General features: G+C 42.2%; 2 protein-coding genes across 2 annotated transcripts in view; both read right to left on the bottom strand.

Moving 5' to 3' along the window:
- Positions 1-785: 785 nt before the first annotated feature.
- Positions 786-9,725, bottom strand: SAXO1 (stabilizer of axonemal microtubules 1). Its single transcript, XM_051801521.1, is given in 7 exon segments — positions 786-939; positions 941-1,002; positions 1,004-1,255; positions 5,038-5,054; positions 5,335-5,394; positions 5,397-5,481; positions 9,609-9,725. Coding segments are annotated over 7 exon segments (693 nt in total). The 3' UTR covers positions 786-839.
- A 3,316-nt stretch (positions 9,726-13,041) lies between these two features.
- The window catches only part of HAUS6 (HAUS augmin like complex subunit 6), a 35,571-nt gene continuing 26,045 nt past the window's right edge, over positions 13,042-22,567 (bottom strand). Inside the window, exon 17 of the transcript XR_007906911.1 lies at positions 13,042-13,154. The gene's annotated coding sequence lies outside the window, so the exon portion shown is untranslated. The remainder of the gene's footprint in view (positions 13,155-22,567) is intronic.

Raw genomic sequence — 22,567 nt, 5'->3', positions numbered from 1 at the left:
CGTCTACCTGGGCTGGTGTGGCCAGCACCGGCCCGCTAGAGGCCCTCAGTCCCACCCCCTGGTTATGCAAGTGGGATCTCTTCTGCACATGCGTGAGTAACTCAGGATTCCCCTTGCGCATGTGTGTTATACCTCAGGGGTCTTTTCTAACTAAGTCTAGGGGTTTTACTTCATCTTCCTCTTCTTTGCTTTGCCTTTCAAGTGCCCTGGAAAGGCAATTAATCAATCAGAAGACAGCAATTAATTTGAGTTTATGCAATATACTTACTTCGAGGACGAAGTTCCCGTTTATCAGTGCTTGTTTTCTCATAACTTGGCAGGAAAAAGATAAACTCACAGGTGGCTGGGCCAAACACAGACCAAAAGTATCAGTGTTTAATTAAGCCCTGATACACTTATCCAGCAATGACTTTTAAGTGTGACTTCAGAGCATATAATTTACCTGTTCTACCTCTGTTTTTATGGATGCAGCTGAACCCCCTTTACACCAATAATGACGTATATTACCAAGAAGTCTCTCTACTAGTGTCTCAGGACACCTCCTTCAATCAATGACCAAATGTTAGGTGGGGAAAATAAAAAAAAAAAAAATACAGAGAAACAAGGGTCAGTGTGTCTTTTCCCTCGATTTTGTGTTCTTCATTTGTGCAAATGATCCAGAAAAAGTCACTGACAGGGAATTAAGTTTATTTTAAGAGCTCTCAAAATGCAAACCCAGTGATTGGTTTGAAAGAAGGTTACAAAAAAAATCAAACTGTCATTTGTAGCTCACTGAGGCCCTGCTCTTTGAACCCGTTTCCAAGAAGGCTGCGTCCGCTCTCTTTTTATTTAAGTTTCCTTTACAGGCACTCACTCTTAGGAGTAGTGATATAGAGACTGTGACCATCAGCATCAGTTCCCTCAAAGATGTAACTGGGTGGGTCTTTGTAATAGGCCATGCGTCACTGTGAGCGAATGAGGTGTGTGATGGGTCTGAAAAGTAGTCAAGAAATATATTTTTTTTTACTAGGAAAGTCAGCTCCAGAGCGTGAGTGATAGCTTTTAATTTCTTGCACAGCCAAGGCTTGTATTCTTCTTTCATTACAGAAGAGCTAATGAATGGCTCAGTAATTTTTTTAACATGGGCCAAAGGTTGACACATCTTGGCTGGCTTACCATTTGGGTGCTTGTAATATATCTGAGTAGTGGTGTAAAGGTCCATTATTTCCAGAGGAGGAAGATATACGTCAGGTTTTCTGGTGAATACAGGAGGGCCCTGTAATTTAAAAAGATTTGCTCTCAGTCACACTAGGAACCTGTCACAAAGCTGCCTAACTGTCTGACCAGTGCTGCAGCCACAAGACTGTGGTTTTTTACCCTTCCTAGCAACTTTCCCTAGAGAGCATTATGGTTACTGGTAGGAAGTTAAAATTAAATAGTCTTGGAGCTAACCCAAGGTGGCTTTTGTTGGTTGTGTTGTTTGGGATTTTTTCCCTCCTTCCAAACCACACTAAGGGTCATGAGGCAAATAAGCTTCCAGCTAACTTTGCACAGGAAGGAAGTCTAGATTTCAAAGTATTATAGAGTAAATGATGCAATTAGGTATCAGCATATTTGAACTCTCTATTCCAAACAGAGTTTGCCCCAGGCGCTCTTGTTTCTCTAGGGCAAAAGGAGATGTCCAGACACCACTGCAGCGGTGAGATGCTGACCTTGTGCCCATGTCCAGGCACATCATTTTGCTGGAGTAATGGTCCAACAGGATGAACCATGAGTATATACATATACAGATGTGTCATTGCAGCAGAAGCATTAATAAAGTATTAAAAAGTGAAAAACCTATGAGGTTCAGCCCATCTCTAAGCAAAGGCTTGTTCAGAGATCTCACATTTCAGATACCAACCAAGAGTTACCAAAAAGCTTTTTAGGTTCCATCTTTGCTGGAAAACAGTCTATGCATTTTAGATATAACCTCAGCTCTTGCAAAATATTCAGAATATGATAAGCAAGTCCATCTGTCTTAGGCATTATGAATTTATTTTACTTTGTGTAAGCCAGCAGTGCTACTATTCCTTCAAAATATGTTACAGTTTTATCATTAATAGTCTCCCATGTAGCACAATCTTGAAAACATTAGGGGGTACAGGAGGGAATGGAGGATATGAACCATATGTTGTTGGAGGGTTAGGCAAGACCTATACCCAAGCAAGACTAAATTAAAATAAGATTACATATCTGCAGACAGACAGAGACAGCTATATGTGTAGCCTGGAGGAGATGAGAATTTTGAAACCTTAAGTTGCAAAATCATCTGACATGAACTCTGATAGGCAATAGCATCATCTTAAACCTACAGTGTCATTTGGGATATGGTGTGTTTAGTCGGAAGGAACATGACTATACAGTAGGAAAGGTAATTTAATGCCAATGCAGCACTATTATATATGCTGTTCAAATGTTTCAGTTACAATAATTAATTGAATAGAATATTTCAGATTTTCACACTTGAGTAGGCGTGCTGGTTTCAGCTGGGGTAGAGTTAATTTTCTTCACAGTGTCTTGTATGGGGCAGTGTTTTAGATTTGTGCTGAACACAAGACTGGTAATACAAAGACGTATTTTTTATTGCTTCACAGAGTGAAGGCCTTTTCTGCTTTTCACACTGTCACACTGGCGAAGAAGTTGGGGGTACATGGAAGGCTGGAAGGAGACACAGCTGGGACAGGTGACCCAAACTGACCAAAGGGATACTCCAGACCATATAATATCATGCTCAGTATGTAAAATGAGAGGAAGAAGGAGGAAGTGGGGGATATCGGGACTGATGGTGTTTGCCTTCCCAAGTAACAGTTGCATGGTCATGGAGCTCTGCTTTCTGGGCAATGGCTGAGCGTCTGCCTGCCCACAGGAAGCAGTGAATGAATTCCTTGTTTTGTTTTGCTTGTGTGCATAGCTTTAGCTTTACCTATCAAATTGTCCTTATCTCAACCCACGAGTTTTCCAGCTTTTACCCTTCCAGTTCTCTCCATGATCCCACTGGTGGGGCAGTGAGTGAGTGGCTGCTTGGGGCTTGGTTGACAGCTGAGTTTAAACCACAACAGTAGGGATCAGTAAAACCTAGCAATGCTTAGAGAATAGCACAGTGAAAGCCTGTATGTTTTGTTGTACCTGGACCTTTAAGACAAAATTCATTCAGTATGCAGCTTGATTTTTGAGGGGGTTTGGGCAAAGATTTCCATTTGCAGTGTTTTGAAAAATACTGCAAATTATAACCAAATGTGTCTGTGATACATTTTATTAGAGCTCTGGAGCTACAACTAAGGTGCTGACCTAAACACCTATAAAAGACGAAGTTATATATCTGTTTCAGATACAAAGAAGTTAAGGATATCAAAACACAGAAAGAAAGATCCTTCACTTGCACTAAGCAGCCTTCTTTTATTGGTTTCACTGAAGCTACTCCAATGAATACCATCTGTTGACATTGCCTATGCAGAACTAGGTGTTCAAAATTGTGTAAATGTGGGTATTTTGCACTTGTGGGTCATAGACTTCACAAATCAAGTCATTCTAAATGAGGAGCATTTCCTGTGTGCTTAGTGTAAAAATTGCAGTTTATGGTGTTGTAAACATGCAGCTGCACTAAAGTCTGACTTTCACTCATTTCAGCCAGGTAATTTTAATGCTGCATTCACATACCTTTCCCGACTTCCTAACTCCCTATATCATTTTGAATTTTAAAAAATAAATTGCCTCTGTACATTGGGACAAATCTCAATGTCAGCACCAATCATAAGCTATTACATTTGCACAGCATTATAAAAATAAAATAAAATAAGTAAAAATAGTTTAAGAAATACACAAATTCTAACTCTCTGCCTACCCATGTTAGCTAGCTGAAAGGTGTGCAGAGGGGAGGGGAAATCCTCTAAACTTTCTACTTGTGACTTACTACCTAAACTAGCATGGTTGTTGTAACTGTGTGACTGAAAGTTTTCTCCCAGTGCATGCAGAAGAGAATTTCTGCTGGTGGAGAAGGAAATAAGCTCCCACAAAGACAAGCCTCCTACACCAAGGTACTGCTACTGAGAAACAAGGGCATAGGTTGATGCACAGTTTGCCTGTTTTACAGGCAGTAGAGCTTGAGTGCATTATGTGTCCATATTTCCTGGGTACATGTCAAAGTTAGAACAGCTGGGACCAGTTCATCACTGGATGGGTGTAACCCAAAACTGTGTATTCTATAGCCTACCATGCCATTTCCCAGAAACTGTTGTCAATAGACCATTTACACCATCTGCCCAGAGCAGCCTGACTCCTCAGGCTATAAACTGGGTGTTAAGAGGCCTGTGACATAAGAGGATGCTCCTGTCCTCACACCCTTTATGGAACTCCCCACCCTGAGGGAGGTACTGGGCATTCCTGCCTGAACTGGAGGATATATAATCTTGGGGTCTTGGGACCTTTTTAACCACTCGTGGGATCCAGAGGAAGACTGCAGATCACCACTCTCAACCAGACTGCAGACCACCACTCTCGACCATACTGCAATCACCACTTTTCAACCAGACTGCAACCACCACTCTTGACCAGACTGCAACAGCACTCTCACCAACAGGTTTTCCCTCTTCTTTTCCTTTGGACTCAGGGGGCCCAAAGAACACCACTCTGTTCATGCCCCAGGGTACTGGGTTATATATTTGGGTTTTGTGGGTTAAAACCAATTGTTTGTCTGTATAATTGTACTTATTGTATTATTTTATTAAATTGTTATTCTGACTTATAATCTCTCTTTTGAGTTGGGCTCATTCCCCCTGCTGGTTTACCTTTAAACCACCACAGTACATCTCTTGTACATTCCTGGAAAAACTGCAGTATACACAGAAAGGGTCCCATGCTTCATGAACTGCTCAGACCTAGCAAATTTTACATATTTTAGATGTGTCTGATCCACTGCATGTGTGGATCAGCCCTGCAGTATACTAGGATTACATTCAGACTATCCTAAAGGTGATATTGCTGGATATAGTTGCAGGAATTCCCATGGCCCTTCTCTACATAGGATGCCTGTAGGCCTGTCAGATATGCAAAGGAAGTGAATTCAGAGAGCTCCCAATGCTGCTGTATGACCATCAATGTCTGTCTGTATGGTTCCTTCACAGCTTGTTGACATACATATAGAGAAGGGATAAAAACTTAATGCTCTCTTTTAATCTGTCTTCTTCAAAAATGAAGTTAACCGTGAAGTTCTGAAAGAAGCTGTAAGGAGACATACCTTTCCAAGTAGTTCTTATATGCATCTTGGCACTGAAGATGTGTCTTATCACACAGGAGAAGCATGGAGCTACTCAAGACATAGGTAGGAGTCATGTTTGTAAGTGGAGGTCAAATCCATACTCTCATGTCTCTTGACAAGTTTTCAGATGGTTTAGGTTTCTGTGGCAACACTTCATGAGCTATGTAACCTCTCTTGTGAAGAATAATGTAGTTATTTCTTTTGTGCTATGGAAAAAAACTATGTTCCTTTTTCTGGACACACAAAGTAATTAATACTTCCCCTTCTCTCCACAACATAAGAAAGTCTAGATATGATACAAGCAGTTAGTGAAACACATGAACTTGCATTTGGAAACACACACACTGCAAAAGGAGCTGAGGCAGTTCTCAAAAACCCCAGGCAGGTCAGATTCCCCCTTCTTTCCACTTAGTGAAGGTGATGGCTCTACATAGCACTATCTCTGCTCTACCGTGGAGTTATACCACGAGACATAACTCCTTTTAAAGGCCAATAATTATAGTAGGCTATCTAGTGTGTACAGGAAACATACAAGGAAGGCAACAGTAGCGTCCCAGACAACACACTGTACACCAGTTCAGGCCAGGATGGGGAGATAACATCAAAACAGTTTTACAGCAAAACACCAGTTGAGCAAAGCAACATCAGCATGGTCAGACAGTCAGCTTTTTCTCAAGCACTGCTTTGAAAGAGCTATTTAAAAATACTGGAGTAGTGTTACTTAATAGTAACAAAACATTGCAGAAACAGATGGAGAAGAAAACAGCATTACCATCCAACTTTAATAACTTGAACCTATTTCACTGCCCACATCCTTTGGTACAGGGCAGAGAGTCTGCTGCCTGGCACCAGCAAATTCAGTCTCTTACATCAGAGTACTTCTCCACCTGTGTGCAGAATCTGTTTAGACTGCTGGCAGCCAGTCAGGAGAAACAGTCAATACAGGATCTATTCTAATATTAGTATTGCACTTTGCATCTGGAGTAATGATGCATCTGAGTGGGCAAGAGTCTGAGCCTCTGAATATACTGTATTACTTATGCATTTTAGCAAATAAACAAGGTTCTCAAAAGTCTGTGTACAGCAAAAGGGAAGAGAATTCACATGACAATGTATGAGGTATAGCAGTAAAAACAGAAATGCAGAAGCAAAAAAATAACCAAGAATATCAAGAGGTGCTTACGTAAGTATCAGACGTTACAGCCCCTTGGCATACTTCTGTCAGCAATTTGAAGCCATTGTGTTTTTTAAGAGGAGTCAAGAAAAGACAAGCAGGAAGAGAACTGACATTCAGCATCCTCAGTAGCAGGGAAACTTCAGTAATGGAAAGGGTCTTTCCCAAGCCACTACTGCACAATCCTATGTTTGAAACAGTCAAGACTGTTCCAGAAGCAAGTAACAGATTACAGGCAGACAATTCTTCAACAGTGTGATCAAGTGTTTTCTGACAGTGGGAATACCTTTTTCCACTCTGACTACTGCAATACAATAGAACCTGCAGCAGAGATTACAGATGAGAGATTGATCTGCTGATAAACCGATGGTAACCTATATCCAACACACCATGACAAGTAGTGCAGCCTGCAACTCCCAGACCTTATCAAGGGGTCTTGCAGTCACAACACTCAGTGAAATGTTACTAGAGGAGGCTGGTGATGAATCAGTGTTTCCTTGCCTCACAGTCCCTGTAGTTATTTTCATACACTCCGTCAATTAATTTTCTCTATGTTTAGCCACACAGAACCAGAGTTTTTAGTAGCCCTCTAACAGGTGGTGGCATTTTTCCACTACACCTTGGCACTTTCAGACTGGGTATGTTTTCTTAGCAGTGTTGCCCAGAGGACAGAAAAACTTGCAATCCAATGACTAACTGTTAATTCTCTGTGTTTTTAACTCTTACAAAGGGAGGTAAGTTTTATATATTTGGTAGAGTACATGCTCTGAAGAAGTAAATATAAGTAGTTTCTGTCTTAGTTTCTTTCTAGTTTCTTACTAGTCTGAGATTTTTTTCAGAAGTTGTACAAAATCCAGGGGTAATAGTTAACTGTGGAAATCATTAGTCTTGTCTGAGCAAGAATAGTTTTGCTAATTGAACAGGAAGTTTCTAAGGACTCCTTGACAAACCCCACATGGTGACTGCCCCTCCTTGCCTGCCTTAAGAGGACACCATTGAGCCCACAGTTTAGTCATAGGCAGACACAAAGCTGTCTAGCCGCTTTGGTTCATTCTGGAGATAGAAGGCATTTATAGAAGTGCAAGCTGCTCTTTAAAACCCGCTGATCTTTTCTATTGTTTCTGAAAACTTCCACAGAAACAGAGACATCCCAAATGTAAGTTGGACATTTCAAACTTCATGAATCACATTTGTGATTAAATCAACAGTAAAAAGGCATAGGTAGGGAAAGAAGTTGGCAGAGTTCCATGTCAGGATGGGTACTGCGGGAGCTGGTAGAAGACCTCACCAAGCTACTCTGCATTATTTACCAGTGGTCCTGGCTAACTAAGGAAGTCCCAGTAGAACTGGATGTTAGCAAATGTGATATCCATCTACAAGAAAGGCTGGAAGGAGGACCTGGGGAACTAGGCCTGTTAGCCTGACCTTGGTGTCAGAGAAGGTCATGGAGCAGACCTTCTCGAGTGTCAGCATGTCACAAATGCAGACAACCAGAGGATCAAGTCCAGCGAGCATGGGTTTGTGAAAGGCAGGTCCCAGGTCCTGCTTGACCTACCTGATCTCCTTCTATGACAAGGTGACCTGGTTAGTGGATGAGAGAAAGGCTCTGTATGCTGTCTACTCGGACTTCAGTAAAGCCTTTGACACCATCTTTCATAGCATTCTCCTGGCATAACTGACTGCTCCCTGGCCTGGACAGGTGCATTCTTTGCTGGGTAAAAAACTGGCTGGATGGTGAACCCCACAGCATTGTGGTGAATGGAGTTACATCCAGCTGGTGGCCCATCACCAGTGGGTGTTCCCCAGAGCTCAGTACTGGAACCAGTTCTGTTTAACGTCTTTACTGATGACCTGGACAAGGGAATCGAGTGCACCCTCAGTCCATTTGCAGATGGCAGTAAGTTGGACGGGAGTTGACCTAATGTTGATCAGGTGACACTAAGTTGGTCTGCTGGAGGGCAGGAAGATTCTAAAAGTTATCTGGATAGGCTGGATCCATGGGCCCAGGCCCATGGTGTGAGGTTCAACAAGGCAAAATGCCAGTTCCTGCCCTTTGGTCATGAGAGAGACTGAAAACCTGAAAGCCTTAATGTAAACCCGACAGAGTTAATGTCTCAGACATCCAGTAGAAGAGAAAAGGAATGTTACCATGCTGACTGGATAAGGTACTAGATAGGTGCGGTCAGAAAAGAGCATCTTGGGAGGCAGTATAGCCCTTTTCTGGGACCAACTTCCTTATCTTGGGTAATTATCTCTAAAAACAAGTTTGATGCAGCATTACAATTGTGGGGGGAGGGGGGTTGAAACCACGAGCCCCTCCAAGTCTTCTGAAAAGCTTGAGAATAACAAAATGTGTATGTGCAAAAACTAGTCTGTAAATAGCGGGACTGTGCATCCATCCTCTGTTTACCTGCCATCCAGAGGAACCAGACGAGTGACAGTGCTGGAACCCTGGGTGGTAACCCAGATCTTTCTTCTCTACCTCTATTTCCCTATCTTTTTCTTTCTCTCCTCAAAAGTTTAAATTGCTGCTGCTACAGGCTGTTAAAAGATCTCTGTTGCTGCATGTTTTCAAAAAAGTTTAACCCCCGACCTGTTTACAAATGTTTAAATCATTCCTGCTACAGGCCATTCAATCTATCATAAAGTTTAAATCATTCCTGCAAGAAATAAAGCTTTTTAATTGATCGTTTGGCATTGTTTCACCTTAATTTTGCCCAAGGTATCCTGAACATTGGCTACTTCAGAGTAGGCAGTCCAGGACTGCCCTCTAGGGACCCGACAGGTCACAACACCCCAGGCAGTGCCACAGGCTGGGGGAGTGGCTGGAAAGCTGCCCAGAGGAAAAGAACCTGGGGATGCTGGTTAACAGTAGCTGAACATGACCCAGCAGTGTGCCCACGTGGCCAAGAAGGCCAATCGCATCCTGGCTTGCAGTAGAAATAGTGTGGCCAGCAGGACTAGGGAAGGGATCACCCCCTCTACTGTAAAAGGGAGACTACCGGGGTGAAACAATTAATACTGCTCAAAGTTCAACAAAACAGCGTTTATTACAAAGAAGTAGCAAACAAAATGAGAAACCGAGAAACAGCAAAAGGAAACAAGTCCAAGACAACCCCCGACTCACTCAGGTGTTATTCACAAGGTTGTTGAACATACCAACCTCAGAATCTTCAAGATTCTCAATATAATGAGCTTCTGCATTCTCAGGGTGTCAGTAGGCTCAACGCTGGCAGGCATCCCTATGAGGAAAACGTGGTCTCCAATGTCAAGCATGCTGCCTCTCCTGAGAAAAGAATGTCTCTCCTGAGAAAAGCCTGTCTGCTTTTTATACAGTTAGTCTGTGATGTCTACCTGGGCAAGTGTGGTCAGCACCGCCCAGTTAGAGGCCTCCAGTCCCTCCCTCCAATATGTAAGTGATACCCCTCCCATGCCTGCATGCTGCACATCGAGGGTCTTTCCTAATGAGTCTAGGGGCTTACTTCAACACCCTCCTCTTCACTTTCTCCTTCAATTGTCATTGAAGAGCCATCAGCCAATAGCCAGGCTCCAATTAATTTCAGTTTACTCAAGATGATTCCTTCAAGGACAAAGTTCCCCTTTATCAGTGTTTTCTCATGACTTGGCAGGAAAAGAACAGACTCTCACAGGTGGCTCGGCCAAACACAGACCACAGGTAACAGTGTCTAATTAAGCATGAATACATCTACTCAGCACTGGTGAGGTTGCACCTTGAATCCTGTGTTCAGTTTTGGCCCCTCATGACAGGAAGGACGTTGAAGTGCTGGAGCATGTCCAGAGAAGGAAAACAGAGCTGGTGAAGAGTCTGAAGCATAAGTCCTATGAAAATGGCTGACAGAGCTGGGGTTGTTTAGCCTGGAGGCACATGATGGGGGCTCTGGAAAGACCTTATTGCTATCTACAACTACCTGAAAGGAGGATGTAGCCAGGTGGGGGGTCGATCTCATCTCCCAGTCACAAGCAACAGAATGAGAGGAAATGGCCTCAAGTTGCACCGGGAGAGGTTTAGGTTGGTTATTAGGAAAAATCTCTTCAGAGAAAGGGTCATCAAAGATTGGAATAGGCTGCCCAAGGACATGGTCACCATTCTGACGATATTTAAAAGACATGTAGATGTGGCATTGAGGGACTTAGTGTAGTGGTGGGCTTGTTAGGTTAATGGTTGGACCTAATAATCTTAGGCCTTTTCCAACCTAAATTATTCTATGAGGACAAATGGGTGATGTTAGCTGTTAAGACTTTTTTAATAGCCCCTGGCATCTCTAATTCAGTTCAGCAAAGGCAAAAGTGATATTGCTCAAGACTGTGAGGAAGAAAATAGGAAGTAAACAACAAGATCAGGCAGCAGTAACTGTTTTGGGAAAGGGAAGCTGTCAGATTCATGTTAAAGGATCAGATTCCTATTTTTTATTAGCTCCTACTGTGGACAAGTGCTTGCAACATCACTGCCAGCAGCAAGCAAGTAAATTTCATCAGGGAAAGGGGCACACTGTAAATATGAGGACTTTCAAACATCAAGACTAAGAAACAACAAAACTGAACAAAAGAAACAGCCCAGCAATCTACAGCAACTGTCCTGAGGAAATGTCCACACTTCCTTTCCAATCATCAAGATCACCATATTCAGGCCTCCTTGGAAATCAGGCACTCATGTTACTGTGTACAAAGTACCACACCAAGTGCAGAACAAAAGAATACTCCTCCAGTAACATCAATATCTCCTAGACAACACTTCTTCTGGTTTCCCAGAACCCTCTCCAATCCAGAAAGTAAGTAAAAGCCAAGACCTTGGTTGTCCTTCTATGGCCATGTATTCTCTGATAATATCACATCTCAAACTCTAGAAGTGCAAGAAAATGCTGCTTGCCTCCACTATAATAAGTGGCTTCAGACAGACCTTCATGCCATCTTCACACAGCCCTCATCACTGTACCACTGCATTGTTGTTCTTGTCAGGCTCCCCTTGTGAAGACCAATAATTTTTTCTTTTCTCCATTACCCAACTCTCACACATACATTATCTAAGTCCTTACTCTATTTTTCATACTTGGCAGTTAAGATGCCATCTGTGCCTTCTTGGACACTTCTTTTGGCTTAAATGAGCCTTTGAGAACAGTGAAGGGATAAAGGGAGTATCACTCCACATACTTCAGTGGAATGCAGGGCTTCTTACTCTTTTTATAGAGCCCAATGGGTAGGTGTGGCCAATGATGACATCTGCAAGAGACAAAAACAGCACAGGAGTTAGACACTCACAGGTAGCTAATTAATAGGAGCTCACTTTATAAGTCAGCCACAGAGTCTCTGGAAATGCCCAAGGCCAAGGTTGGATGGGGTTTTGAGCAAACTGTTCTAGTTGAAGGTGATCCTGCTCAGGACAGAGGGATTGGAAATAGGTGATATTTAAGGTCCATTAAACCTTAACAGTAGTCCAAACTCCCTGCCAAGGCATGATCACCTAGAGCAGGTGACACAGGAACTCATCCAGGTGGGTTTTGAATGTCTCCAAAGAGGGAGACTCCACAGCCTCCCTGAGCAGCCTGTTCCAGTGCTCTGCCACCCTCAGTGTAAACAAATTCTTCCTCATGTTACTGTGGAACTTGTTGTGTTTTAGTTTATGGCCACTGCTCCATGTCCTGTCACCGGGCACCACTGAAATGAGCCTGGCACCATCTTCTTAACATCCACCTTTGAGAAATTTGTACGTATTGATGAGATTCCCTCTCAGTCTTCTCTTCTCCAGACTAAACAGGCCCAGCTCCCACAGTGTCTCCTCATCAGAGAGATGTTCCAGCCCCCTGGTCATCATTGTGGCCCTCCACTGGACCCTCTACAGTACCTCCATGTCTCTCTGGTACTGAGAAGCCCAGAACTGGGCACAGCACTCCAGACGTGGCCTCACCAGGGCCGAGTAGAGGAGGAGGAGGATCACCTCCCTCAGCCTGCTGGCCACACTCTTCCCAATGCACCCCAGGATACCATTGGCCCTCCTGGCTGTAAGGGCTCACTGCTGGCTCACAGTCAACTTGTCATCCACCAAGACTCGCAGGTCCTTCTCTGCAGAGCTGCTCTGGGACTGGTCAGTCCCCAGCTGCAGTGGTACTTGGGGTTATTCCTCCCCAGGTGAGGGACCGTACACTTGGCCTTGTTGAACCTCATTAGGTTTCTCTCTGCCTGACTCTCCAGCCTATCAAGGTCTCACTGAATGGCAGCACAGCCTTCAGGTGTATCAGCCACTGACCTTAGTTTAATGTCATCATCAAACTTGCTGAGGGTGCCCTCAATCCCTTCATCCAGGCTGTTAATAAATAAGTTGAATAAGACTGGACACAGTATTGATCCCTGGGGATCCCTTGGGGCCTCCGACCAGATTCTGCTCCACTCATCACAGCATTCTGAGCTTTGCCATTTTGACAGTTCTTGATCCACCTCACTGTCCATTCACCTAACCCACATGTCCTGCCTGAGCTTACCTAAGAGGATGTTGTGGGAGGAGTGTCAAAAACCTCGTTGAAGCCAAGGTAGACAACATGCCCTCATCAACCCATCCTGCCATACCATCACAGAAGGTATCAGATTGGTCAACCAGGATTTCCCCTTGGTGAGTCCATGCTGACTATTCCTGATGACCTTCTTGTCTTTTACGTGCTTTGTGATGACCTCCAGAATGATCTGTTCCATCACCTTTCCTGGGACTGGGGTGAGACTGACTGGCCAGCAGTTTCCTGAGTCCTCCTTCTTGCCCTTTTTGAATGGGAAGTAGCACGGGCTTTTCTCCAGTCATCAGACATGGAGTCAATCCTGTTCTCCATGATTTTTCAAAGATAATGGAGAGTGGTTTAGCAACAACATCTGCCAGCTCCCTCAGCACCTGTGGGTGCATCCCATCAGGGCCTGTGGATTTATGGTGTTAAGTCTGTCTCGTCAATCTCTAACCCAGCCCTCTGCAACCAAGGGGAAGTCTTCCTTTCTTCAGCCTTCCTCTCTCACCTCCAAGGTCTGGATTCCTGAGGGCTTGCCTCTGCAGTAAAGACTGAGGCAAAGAAGGCATTCAGTAAGTCCACCTTCTTTGTGTCTTCCATCCAACAAGACACTCTCTGATTCAGCAGCAGCCCTACATTTTCCTTAATATTCCTTTTGCTGCTGATATACGTGTAGAAGCCCTTCTTGTTGTCCTTGATATCCTTTGCTGGACTCAATTCCAGGTGAGCCTTGTCCTTCCTCATCACATCCCTGCATATCTGACAGCATTCCTATGGTCTTCTGATGTGGCCTGTCCCTTTAGCCACATCCTAGAAATTTCTTCCATCTGTTTATGATTTGCTAGATGATCCCTGGTCATCCATGCATGTCTCCTGCTGTCTTTGTTTTATTTCTTGCTCGTGGGGATACACTGGTCTTGATCTTGGAGGAAGTGATGCTGAATATTGATCAACTCTCTTGCACTTCCTTCTCTTCTAGAGCCCTATCTATGGGATTCCTCTAAGTAGCTCTTTGAAGAGGTTGAACTTAGCTCTCAGGAAGTTTAGTGTTCTAGTCCTGTTTACTGCTTTGCTTCCTCCACATAGGATCCTGAGTTCCACCATTTCATGGTCACTGCAGCCAAGGCTGCCCCCTACCATCACATCTTCAACCAGTTCCTCCTGGTTTGTTAGTATAAGGTCCAGTAACACACCTTTCCTTGTTGGCTTTTCCGCCACTTGTGTCAAAAAATTATCTTCAATAATCTATGGGAACTTCCTGGACAGTGTGTGCCAAGCCATGTTGTCCCTCCAACAAACATCAGGGTGGTTGAAGTCCCCCAGGAGAACCAGGGCCTGTGATCATGAGGCTATTTCCAGCTGCCCATAGAAAGCTTCATCAGCTTCCTCCTCCTGATTAAGTGGCCTGTAGTAAACACCCACAACAGTGTCACCCATATTAGCCTGTCCCTTAATTCCTACCCATAAGTTCTCAACTCATTTGTCTGCCCCTGGATATAGCTCATTATATTCCAATTGCTCTCTCACATAAAGAGCAACTCCACTACCTCGCCTCGCTGACTAAACCTTTCTAAACTCAAACCATTTTGTGATTGCAACTACAAAATACTAAGACAGCATTGCAACGGGTGCTACAGTCTTGATTATTTAAAGTGCAAAAGCATAACCTGCACAGAGAAAGGGTTACTCCTCTGCACTGCTACTGCCTGCAGTAAAAAAAGTCTATGAAGCCAGCACAAATAGCCTAAGAAAACCAAGTTCACCTAGATGAAGAAAAAGCAAGTCAATCTGAGATACAGGCAGGGGTACCATATTGTGCTGGACTATAAAGTCTGTTTAACATCCTTTTTAGTCCGTTTCTCATAACTTTATTAACCAAGTTTGCCCATATGTTGAGCTCATTTGTGTAGACAAGTGAGCAAAAGGAGAACAGCACTGACCTACCAAGGCTATTCAGAAGAGACAGGGGAGGAAGAGGTGGATTGAGTGTCAAGAGTTGCCTCTGATGAACAGCAATGAACAGGTTGAAAGCCTGTTGGTAAGAATCAGAGACTGAGGCAACAAAGGAGACCTTGTGGTTGGTGTCTACTACAGGCCCCTGATCAAAGGAAGCCTATTGATGAAGCCTTGTTGCTCCAGCTACAGAAGGCATCGTGTTCACAGGCTCTTGTCCTGCTGGGACTTCAACCACCCTGGCATCTGCTGGAAAAGTAGCACAACAAGCTGTAAGCAATCCAGAAGACTCCTGGAATGCATAGATGATAACGTCTTGAGCCAGGTATTAAGCAGCCCTACCAGAGGGAATGCAACAATGGACTTGAGGGTTACAAACATTAAGTGAGCTTGTCAGGGACATCAAGACTGGAGGCAGTCTGAGCTGCAGTGATCATGCATTAGTGGAGTCCTCAGTCCTGAAGCATATGGGTCAGGTAAGGAGTAAAGTTAGGCCCCTGAATTTTAGGAAAGCAAACTTTCAGCTCTTCTAGAAGATAGTCAGTATCTTGTCTCTCCCTTGTGAGACTGCCCTCAGGGACAAGAGAGTAGAACAGAGCCAGCAGATCTTTAAGGAAGTCTTCCATAGAGTGCAAGAGCTAGCAATTCCCAGGAGCAAGAATTCAGGAAAGGAAGGCAAGAGACAGCATGGCTGAGTAGGGAACTGCTGGTCAAAATAAAGGGAAATAAGCAAATGCACAGACAGTGGAAATGAGGACAGATAACCTGGGAAGAATATAGAGATGAAGTTTGATTGTGTAGGGATGGGGTGAGGAAGGCCAAGGCGAAGCTGGAACTAAACCTGGCAAAGGAAGAAAAGAATCACAAGAAGGGCTTCTACAGGTATGTTAATCAGAAAAGAAAGGTCAAAAAAGGTGTATCCCCACTGATAAACAATGTTGGTAAACTGATAAGAGTGGATGAAGAGAAAGCTGAGATACTCAACAACTTTTTTGCGTCAGTCTTCAATGTCTACCTCTCTTCCCATATCTCTTGAGTGGGTGGACAGTAGAATGAGGACTGGGGAAGCAGTTGACTGGACTGGCAGCCAACCTATCCAATTCTCCCACTACAGCTGCCTTTACCAGAAATTACCAGTCTTTTTTACATAAAACTTGCGAGTCAGCTGAACTGTACCTACACAGGTGAAGCGAAGATCCCCGCCCTTTGTGTTAAAATGGTCATACAGTTTTATGTTCTTTCTTATTTCTATGTGCATCTGTCAAACTTTTGAAATTGCTGGCATGCGCTACTAATGGGAATTTTAATTGTTCCATTTTCAAATGCCAGATTTTCCACAGGTGAAGACTTATTTGAGAGCCACAGTTTCAGAGCCACTTGGATCTTTCACTTTTGCTTGGGTTTTTCCACAGCATTAGCATGTTTTGCTGTAAAGAGGTCATTAAAAACAGCTGCAGGCATATAACTGCTTGATTGTGGATTAGGAATCAACATGTAGGAATAAATGACAACAGCATGAATATTTAGACTGTGGCATCTTGGACTCAATCTGTAACTTATTAGCTGACATATGAGTCTGGGCAAGACCAAGTGATCTTAGGCTGCATTACCTCCTCTCATGTGTCTGTCCATATTAAACTTATTAAAGGAACTCAGCTTCAGGTACACAGGGAAATATGAAAGTTTGGCATTAAGTTTCATCAACCCATGGTGCAATGGATCACACTGGCTGGATTTGGTGTTTTAATTCTAATCAAAGAAAAAGACCTGTATTTTCCTCTCCTTACATTCTTTAAAAGAAGGGTTTTACCAGTGGTGAAGTTATTTTGCAATATCTGAATGCATTGAAAATAGAAAATTCATAATTGTATCTAACTCTACATTTTGGCTTCTTACCATGCTAAACATATACTATGGTGAAGATTAATTTTTGGCTGGAGGGTAAAAAACATCTTTGTTTCTCTGGCTAACACAGCTCATTTTTCACTAAAGATAACACAAAACATCTACAAAAGCTGATGAATTCCACATTTTTTGTCAATATTTACATAGGTTTTTCATTGAAAACTTGAATTCTTTCTGCACCATCCAGTATCAATTCCAGTCCGTTATCCACTTTTGCTGTCTGTCACAGAAAACATGCATTCATGTTTAACTGATGTTTATTGCCAAGAAAATTAATTCTAGGAACAGAATAAAACATTTTCTTGAACTGAAATGCAATATGTAATAATTCAAACTTCTTTAAGCAACAGCTCTACCTGCTTTGATTTTTCTTCCAAAACAAATGCTCTTGAAAAAATGTCCGGTGAAAGGACATCACTGAAGGACAACGTCCAGGACTTGCAGGGGACTTGCAGGCCAGCAGCCAGCCAGACCTACAAACCCACAAAACAGCTTGACATGCAATGCTTTGCAATGCCAGGTTTCTCGCCACAAACTATGGTAAATTCAGTTCGCCACAAACTATGGTAAATTTAGCCCACTACCTCCACGTTTATCCGACAGTAAGCAGTTGAAATATTTGTGACTAACATCATCCTGCTGCCATCTTCTGGTGAAAAGTTAGGACATTAAACAATCACAAATACAATTGTTCCCCTTATCTTTGAATTTTATCCCACAGGAAGGCAATGTGATATTACTGGTGCAGTAATTACTTAGAGAGAAACAAGCAGGTTAGTGATCTCACAGGGATTAAGGATCCTCTTCATAAATCCTCTTGAAGTGACCCTTCACCATATGTGCAATAATCTGGACAGTGACTGTCAGAAGGATAAAATGTCTTCAGCATTAAGTAGTAATTATTATTTTACTTGGAAAAATACACCAATCCAACAACAATAAAATACACTTCAGAAGCCATCTATGTGTATGCACTGTAAATAGGAGAGACAAAAACAACAGTAAAGTCAGGAAAGGCAGAATTTGCTACTGAATAGGCAAACCCAAGTTATGTTATAAACAGATGCCACTCCACTCATTTCTCCTACCAGCTACTCTTCACTACTCTTTGCCCAAAGCATATGCAGCTGGGAAATGTTCCTCATAAAGTCATATATCCTGGGACATGAGAAAACAGCACATGATAATTATAAGGGGAGATATAGGATTCACATGCCCAAGTTACCACTTCAAGTATTTGCAATGATGAGCAGGAAATTCTTCAGCCAACTTATCCAAGGTAAGGATAAGGAATCTATGAATAGTGCATGAAAAGGAAAGGGAACAGAAAGGAAGGGTTAAAAAAATTTCTTGAAAAAGCAAAGGACCTATGTTCTTGCAATGCTAGAAAACTGTAATGTCCATAATAGGGATTTAATTATGTTACACTACTCATGCATAATAATGGTGAACTGGCAATAGGTAGTGTGAAAGTAAGAGGTAGGAAATTGCGTGTCACTATCAGGATTGACAAAACCAAAATCAAAGGATTTAGGTTCTTCAGCACAGACTTTGCATTATGTATTTATTTGTAGAATCAATTTGGTTCTTCTTTTTGAATAAACAAAGTTTTCTGTTAGGGTTGAGAACCATTTTACTTGAATTGAATCCAACTTTGACCTTTACCCTTGGCTAGAGTGCTTTTTAGACATGCAATTGCCAGTTCATGAACAAAGTATTTTCAATACAGCAAAAATTATGAACACTTAAGCATCTTTAAAATATGCTAGAATTATCACCCAGTTTATATAAAGCTGGCTTACACTTAAAGTCAGAATTTCTTAAAACTAATAAAAGAAACTGAGATCTACTGAAAGAATTTGACTCAAGTCTTGTTCACTTTATCTTGAGTTTGCAACATTTGGTCTCTGTGAAAACTAACACTCCACACGGTGAAAACAACATCACAAACTGAAAAGAAAAGGGATCCCTCAAGTGCTGTGTAGGATACCCCATCTCAGGAGACTTCCACAGTTTGACATCTTATTTTCACTCTCCTGAGTCAAGGTACTGACATTTCAGTGCTTTCCATAGTAATGCACTTCATTTACAGCTGTGCTTTGAAGATGGGTCCCATTCTGACAGACATTCTTTCAAGTTCTTAAACCAGTTCTGGGGCAAAATCATCTTAGTAACTCTTGCTGAAACTAGTTGTCACTGCAGCCACTCAACATCTAAGTGTCTGTACTGGGATAGAGGCTTGAGACTTGGACAGTTAATTTTCTCCAGATGAATGCGAAAAAAATGAGGCCATGTATTGAATTTGTACTGGAAATAGTGTTGATAACTCAGGGATATTTGCATCACTGCTCAGCAGTGCTAACACAGCATCAAGGTCTTTTCTTCTCACAGTACCCCACCAGTGAGGTGGGGGTTCACAAGGAGTTGGGAGGGAACACAGCCAGGACAGCTGACCCCAACTGACCCAAGAGATATCCCAGACCATATGGTGTCATGCTCAGCATGAAGAGTTGGGGGAAGGTTGGCAGAGAGGCTGCTGCTTGGGGGCAGGCAGTGCATCAGTCAGTTAGTGGTGAGCAAGTGCTTTTATTTGCATCAATTGTCTTTCGTTTTATTTTTATGTCTCTGTTATTTTCAGTACAATCCACTATTACTATTTTATTTAATTTCAGTTGTTACTCCATTCTTAACTCATGAGTTTTCTCACTTTTACAGTTCCAATCCTCTTCACCCAAGCAAGTGTGTAGGGGTGTGAGCAAGTAGTTGTGTGGTACTTAGTTGCTGGCAGGGTTTAAACCACAACACTGTTTTATTCCACTCTATCACCAAAAAAACCTCATAAGAACTACAACAGGCAGTAGCAAAAACCATTTTCAAACATCTTCAGAAAGGAACTTTAGGATATTAGGATGGAGAGGAGCAGAATGCAACACTGTAAACAGATCCACTTTATTAAAACATAAAAATTGGAAAGTCACATTCCAGTAGCCAGCTCACTTTCTAAGCAAAAATTGCCATAAGTAAAATGCAAAGCTTCCCTTGTACTAGGAGATAACATGACTCAGTAACATAAACACTATCTTTATCAGTGAAAAGATGCACCCAAGTGTCTAGAATTGGCATAACAAAGTGTTAGGTGCAAAAATTTAGCGTTGAAAAAAAATTTGCTAAAAATGGCTTGTTAAAAGCACCAGTATTTTTTCCATAGATGTCTAACTATGCAGAATTATGTAATTAAATACATATTCAGTCTGTTCGGACTTTTTTTTACACCACTCCCACTAAGAAAATTCCCTTTTTATGTGATCGATGAAGTTTTGCATGAGAGTCTATGCTCCCAACCATTTAATATAAAAAAAATAAAATATCTGAACTTTTAAAATGGTAAACAGCCACTGGCAAAAATTTTAGCCCCAATGACATGAAATGAAAGAACCACCCAAAAATTCAAAGAAAACACCACTGGGTATCAAAAACTTGTCTGCTAGGAATACAAACAACACTGGTGAATCCCATATTGAAAGAACCTTTCTCCAAGATGACATGTTCTACAAAATTCAGATCAAGCACCTTTCATAACAATTACTGTCAAGAATTGTTGATCTTTCAATTGCTATGAACTGCCTTACAGGCAAACAACTTCCTCCCTGTAGGACAGTATGGAATGCAACATAAGCACTGCATAAGAGGAAAACAGGATAGCTACAGTAAACCTGTTCCAAGCACAGGAGAATCTGACATTTTTCACAATTTATTTCATGGTCTTTGGTGATCTGTGCAGCACCGTTCCTGCATACACATCCTATTTTCTCCTGTATGCCACAGAATGACATTAGCGGCACACAGGCTACCTTACTTGTCATTTTCTTAATTTGCAACAGGTGCCAGTTGTGTCCTATTCTTCATTTGTCTTCATACACATATTCTCTTACAGCAGCTAGATCATACACACCACCTATCCTATTTGACTAAAAACATTCATCTTTCTCACCTCTAATTAGGCTTCTTGGCTCAATATTTTTTAGTCTGAAAGCCTCTTGGAACAAGGACTGGTTCTACTTGTGTCATTACTCAACTATTTTAAAAGAAAAAAATACTCTGTAAATAAACTCTTTAAACAACTAATAATGTCCAAACACAAATGAAATTATTATGTCCCTGGCTCCTGCAGTACTTTACAATAAACATGAGAAACTCTCCTGCAGCTTTTCCTGACTGGTAGTTCTAAGTGCAAAGTAGTAAAATGCATGCAGTTGTAAGAGATAGACTGATTATGGATTAAATTCACTTCTTGGGATGATTGCCTACATGTAAATGAATCAGAAACCACTACTGATGCCACAGAAAAACACTATCAAATGTGATATATTATTTAGAAGTGATAAAATGCCCAGAATAGAGACAAAGATACTCACTCTCTGCAACTGTGCTTTTTGCCAATTAAACACAGAATTCCCTGTGCACAATCCATCAGACACAGGTGAAGTTTCACACACAGTGGAGTGTAGGTAAGTATTACCAGGTAGGACGGTCTTCATGCAGAAGAGCTACCTCCAAATGGTGCCCCACTTAAGGGGGCTCATGTTAAGCATTGCAGGGGTTAAGACAGAGCTCTCATGCAATGTTCTGCCATAGCTACCCATACAGTAATTTCTGTCAAAGTTTTTCCAAATGATGCAGCACAGAAGACTGAACCAGAACTATCAAACCATTAATATAAATCCTTGCTAAAGGATTCTGGCTGAACTCAATCTGAGCACTCATACTTCAAGTCCCTACTCATTCCATCTTCTCCCAGTCTCCACTAAAAAAAAAAGGTTTCATCATGTGCTGGTCTTGCCAGGGGTAGAGTTGATTTTCTTCACAGTGGTCAGTATGGGCCTCAACCCACTAGTTTTCTAGATTTACCCTCCTGATTCTCTCCCATTACGTGCAGAAATCCACTGACTGAACTGTACTTGCATTTTTCAATGCTCAGCGAACTAGAGACTTTCAAATATGTCCTTTTAGGTTTACTTCTCAATAAAAATATGATACATACTGATGTATGTTCAGCACAGACAGCAGATACACAGGACAGATTGCAAAGTTACGTGCTGTAATTGTATGTAATTGTAGCACAATCTATGGTTTTTCATAACTACAGATTATGGTATACAGTACTACCAAACATCGTAGTACTTGACACTATCACAGAATCACAGAATGAGTCAGGTTGGAAGGGACCACAGTGGGACATCTGGTCCAACCTCCCTGCTCAAGCAGGGTCATCCTAGAGCACATGGCACAGAATCACATTCAGACAGTTAGTGAATCATCACCAGTGAGGGAGATTCCATATCATCTCTGGACCATCTGCTCCAGTGCATGATCACCCACACAATAAGTTCTTCCATTTCTTCAGGTGGAACTTCCTGTGCACCAGTTTCTGTCTGTTGCCATCATTGTTCTGTTGCTCAGCCCCACTGAAAAGAGCCTGGCTCAACCCTCCTGACACCTTCTCTTCAGGTGCTTGAACACACTGATGAGATCCTGTCTCAGTTTTCTCTTCTTGAGGCTGAACAGGCCCAACTCTCTCAGCCTATCATGTTGCTCATGATATAATAAATATCATTGTACTTGGAGAAAGATATTCCAGATACTTCATCAAACCTTTATGAGTAATGCTTATAAGCTTTGGCAAGAAAACATTAGTATAATCTTCCAAGGTAAAAAAAGAGACCAAGGAGTATACAAGTTCATAAACCTGTCCGTTTA

Source organism: Manacus candei, unplaced genomic scaffold, assembly GCF_025592945.1.
Source record: "Manacus candei isolate 608988 ecotype Guabito, Panama unplaced genomic scaffold, ASM2559294v1 h1tg000051l, whole genome shotgun sequence".
NCBI lineage: Eukaryota > Metazoa > Chordata > Aves > Passeriformes > Pipridae > Manacus > Manacus candei.
This window is presented reverse-complemented; position numbering and strand designations above follow the sequence as displayed.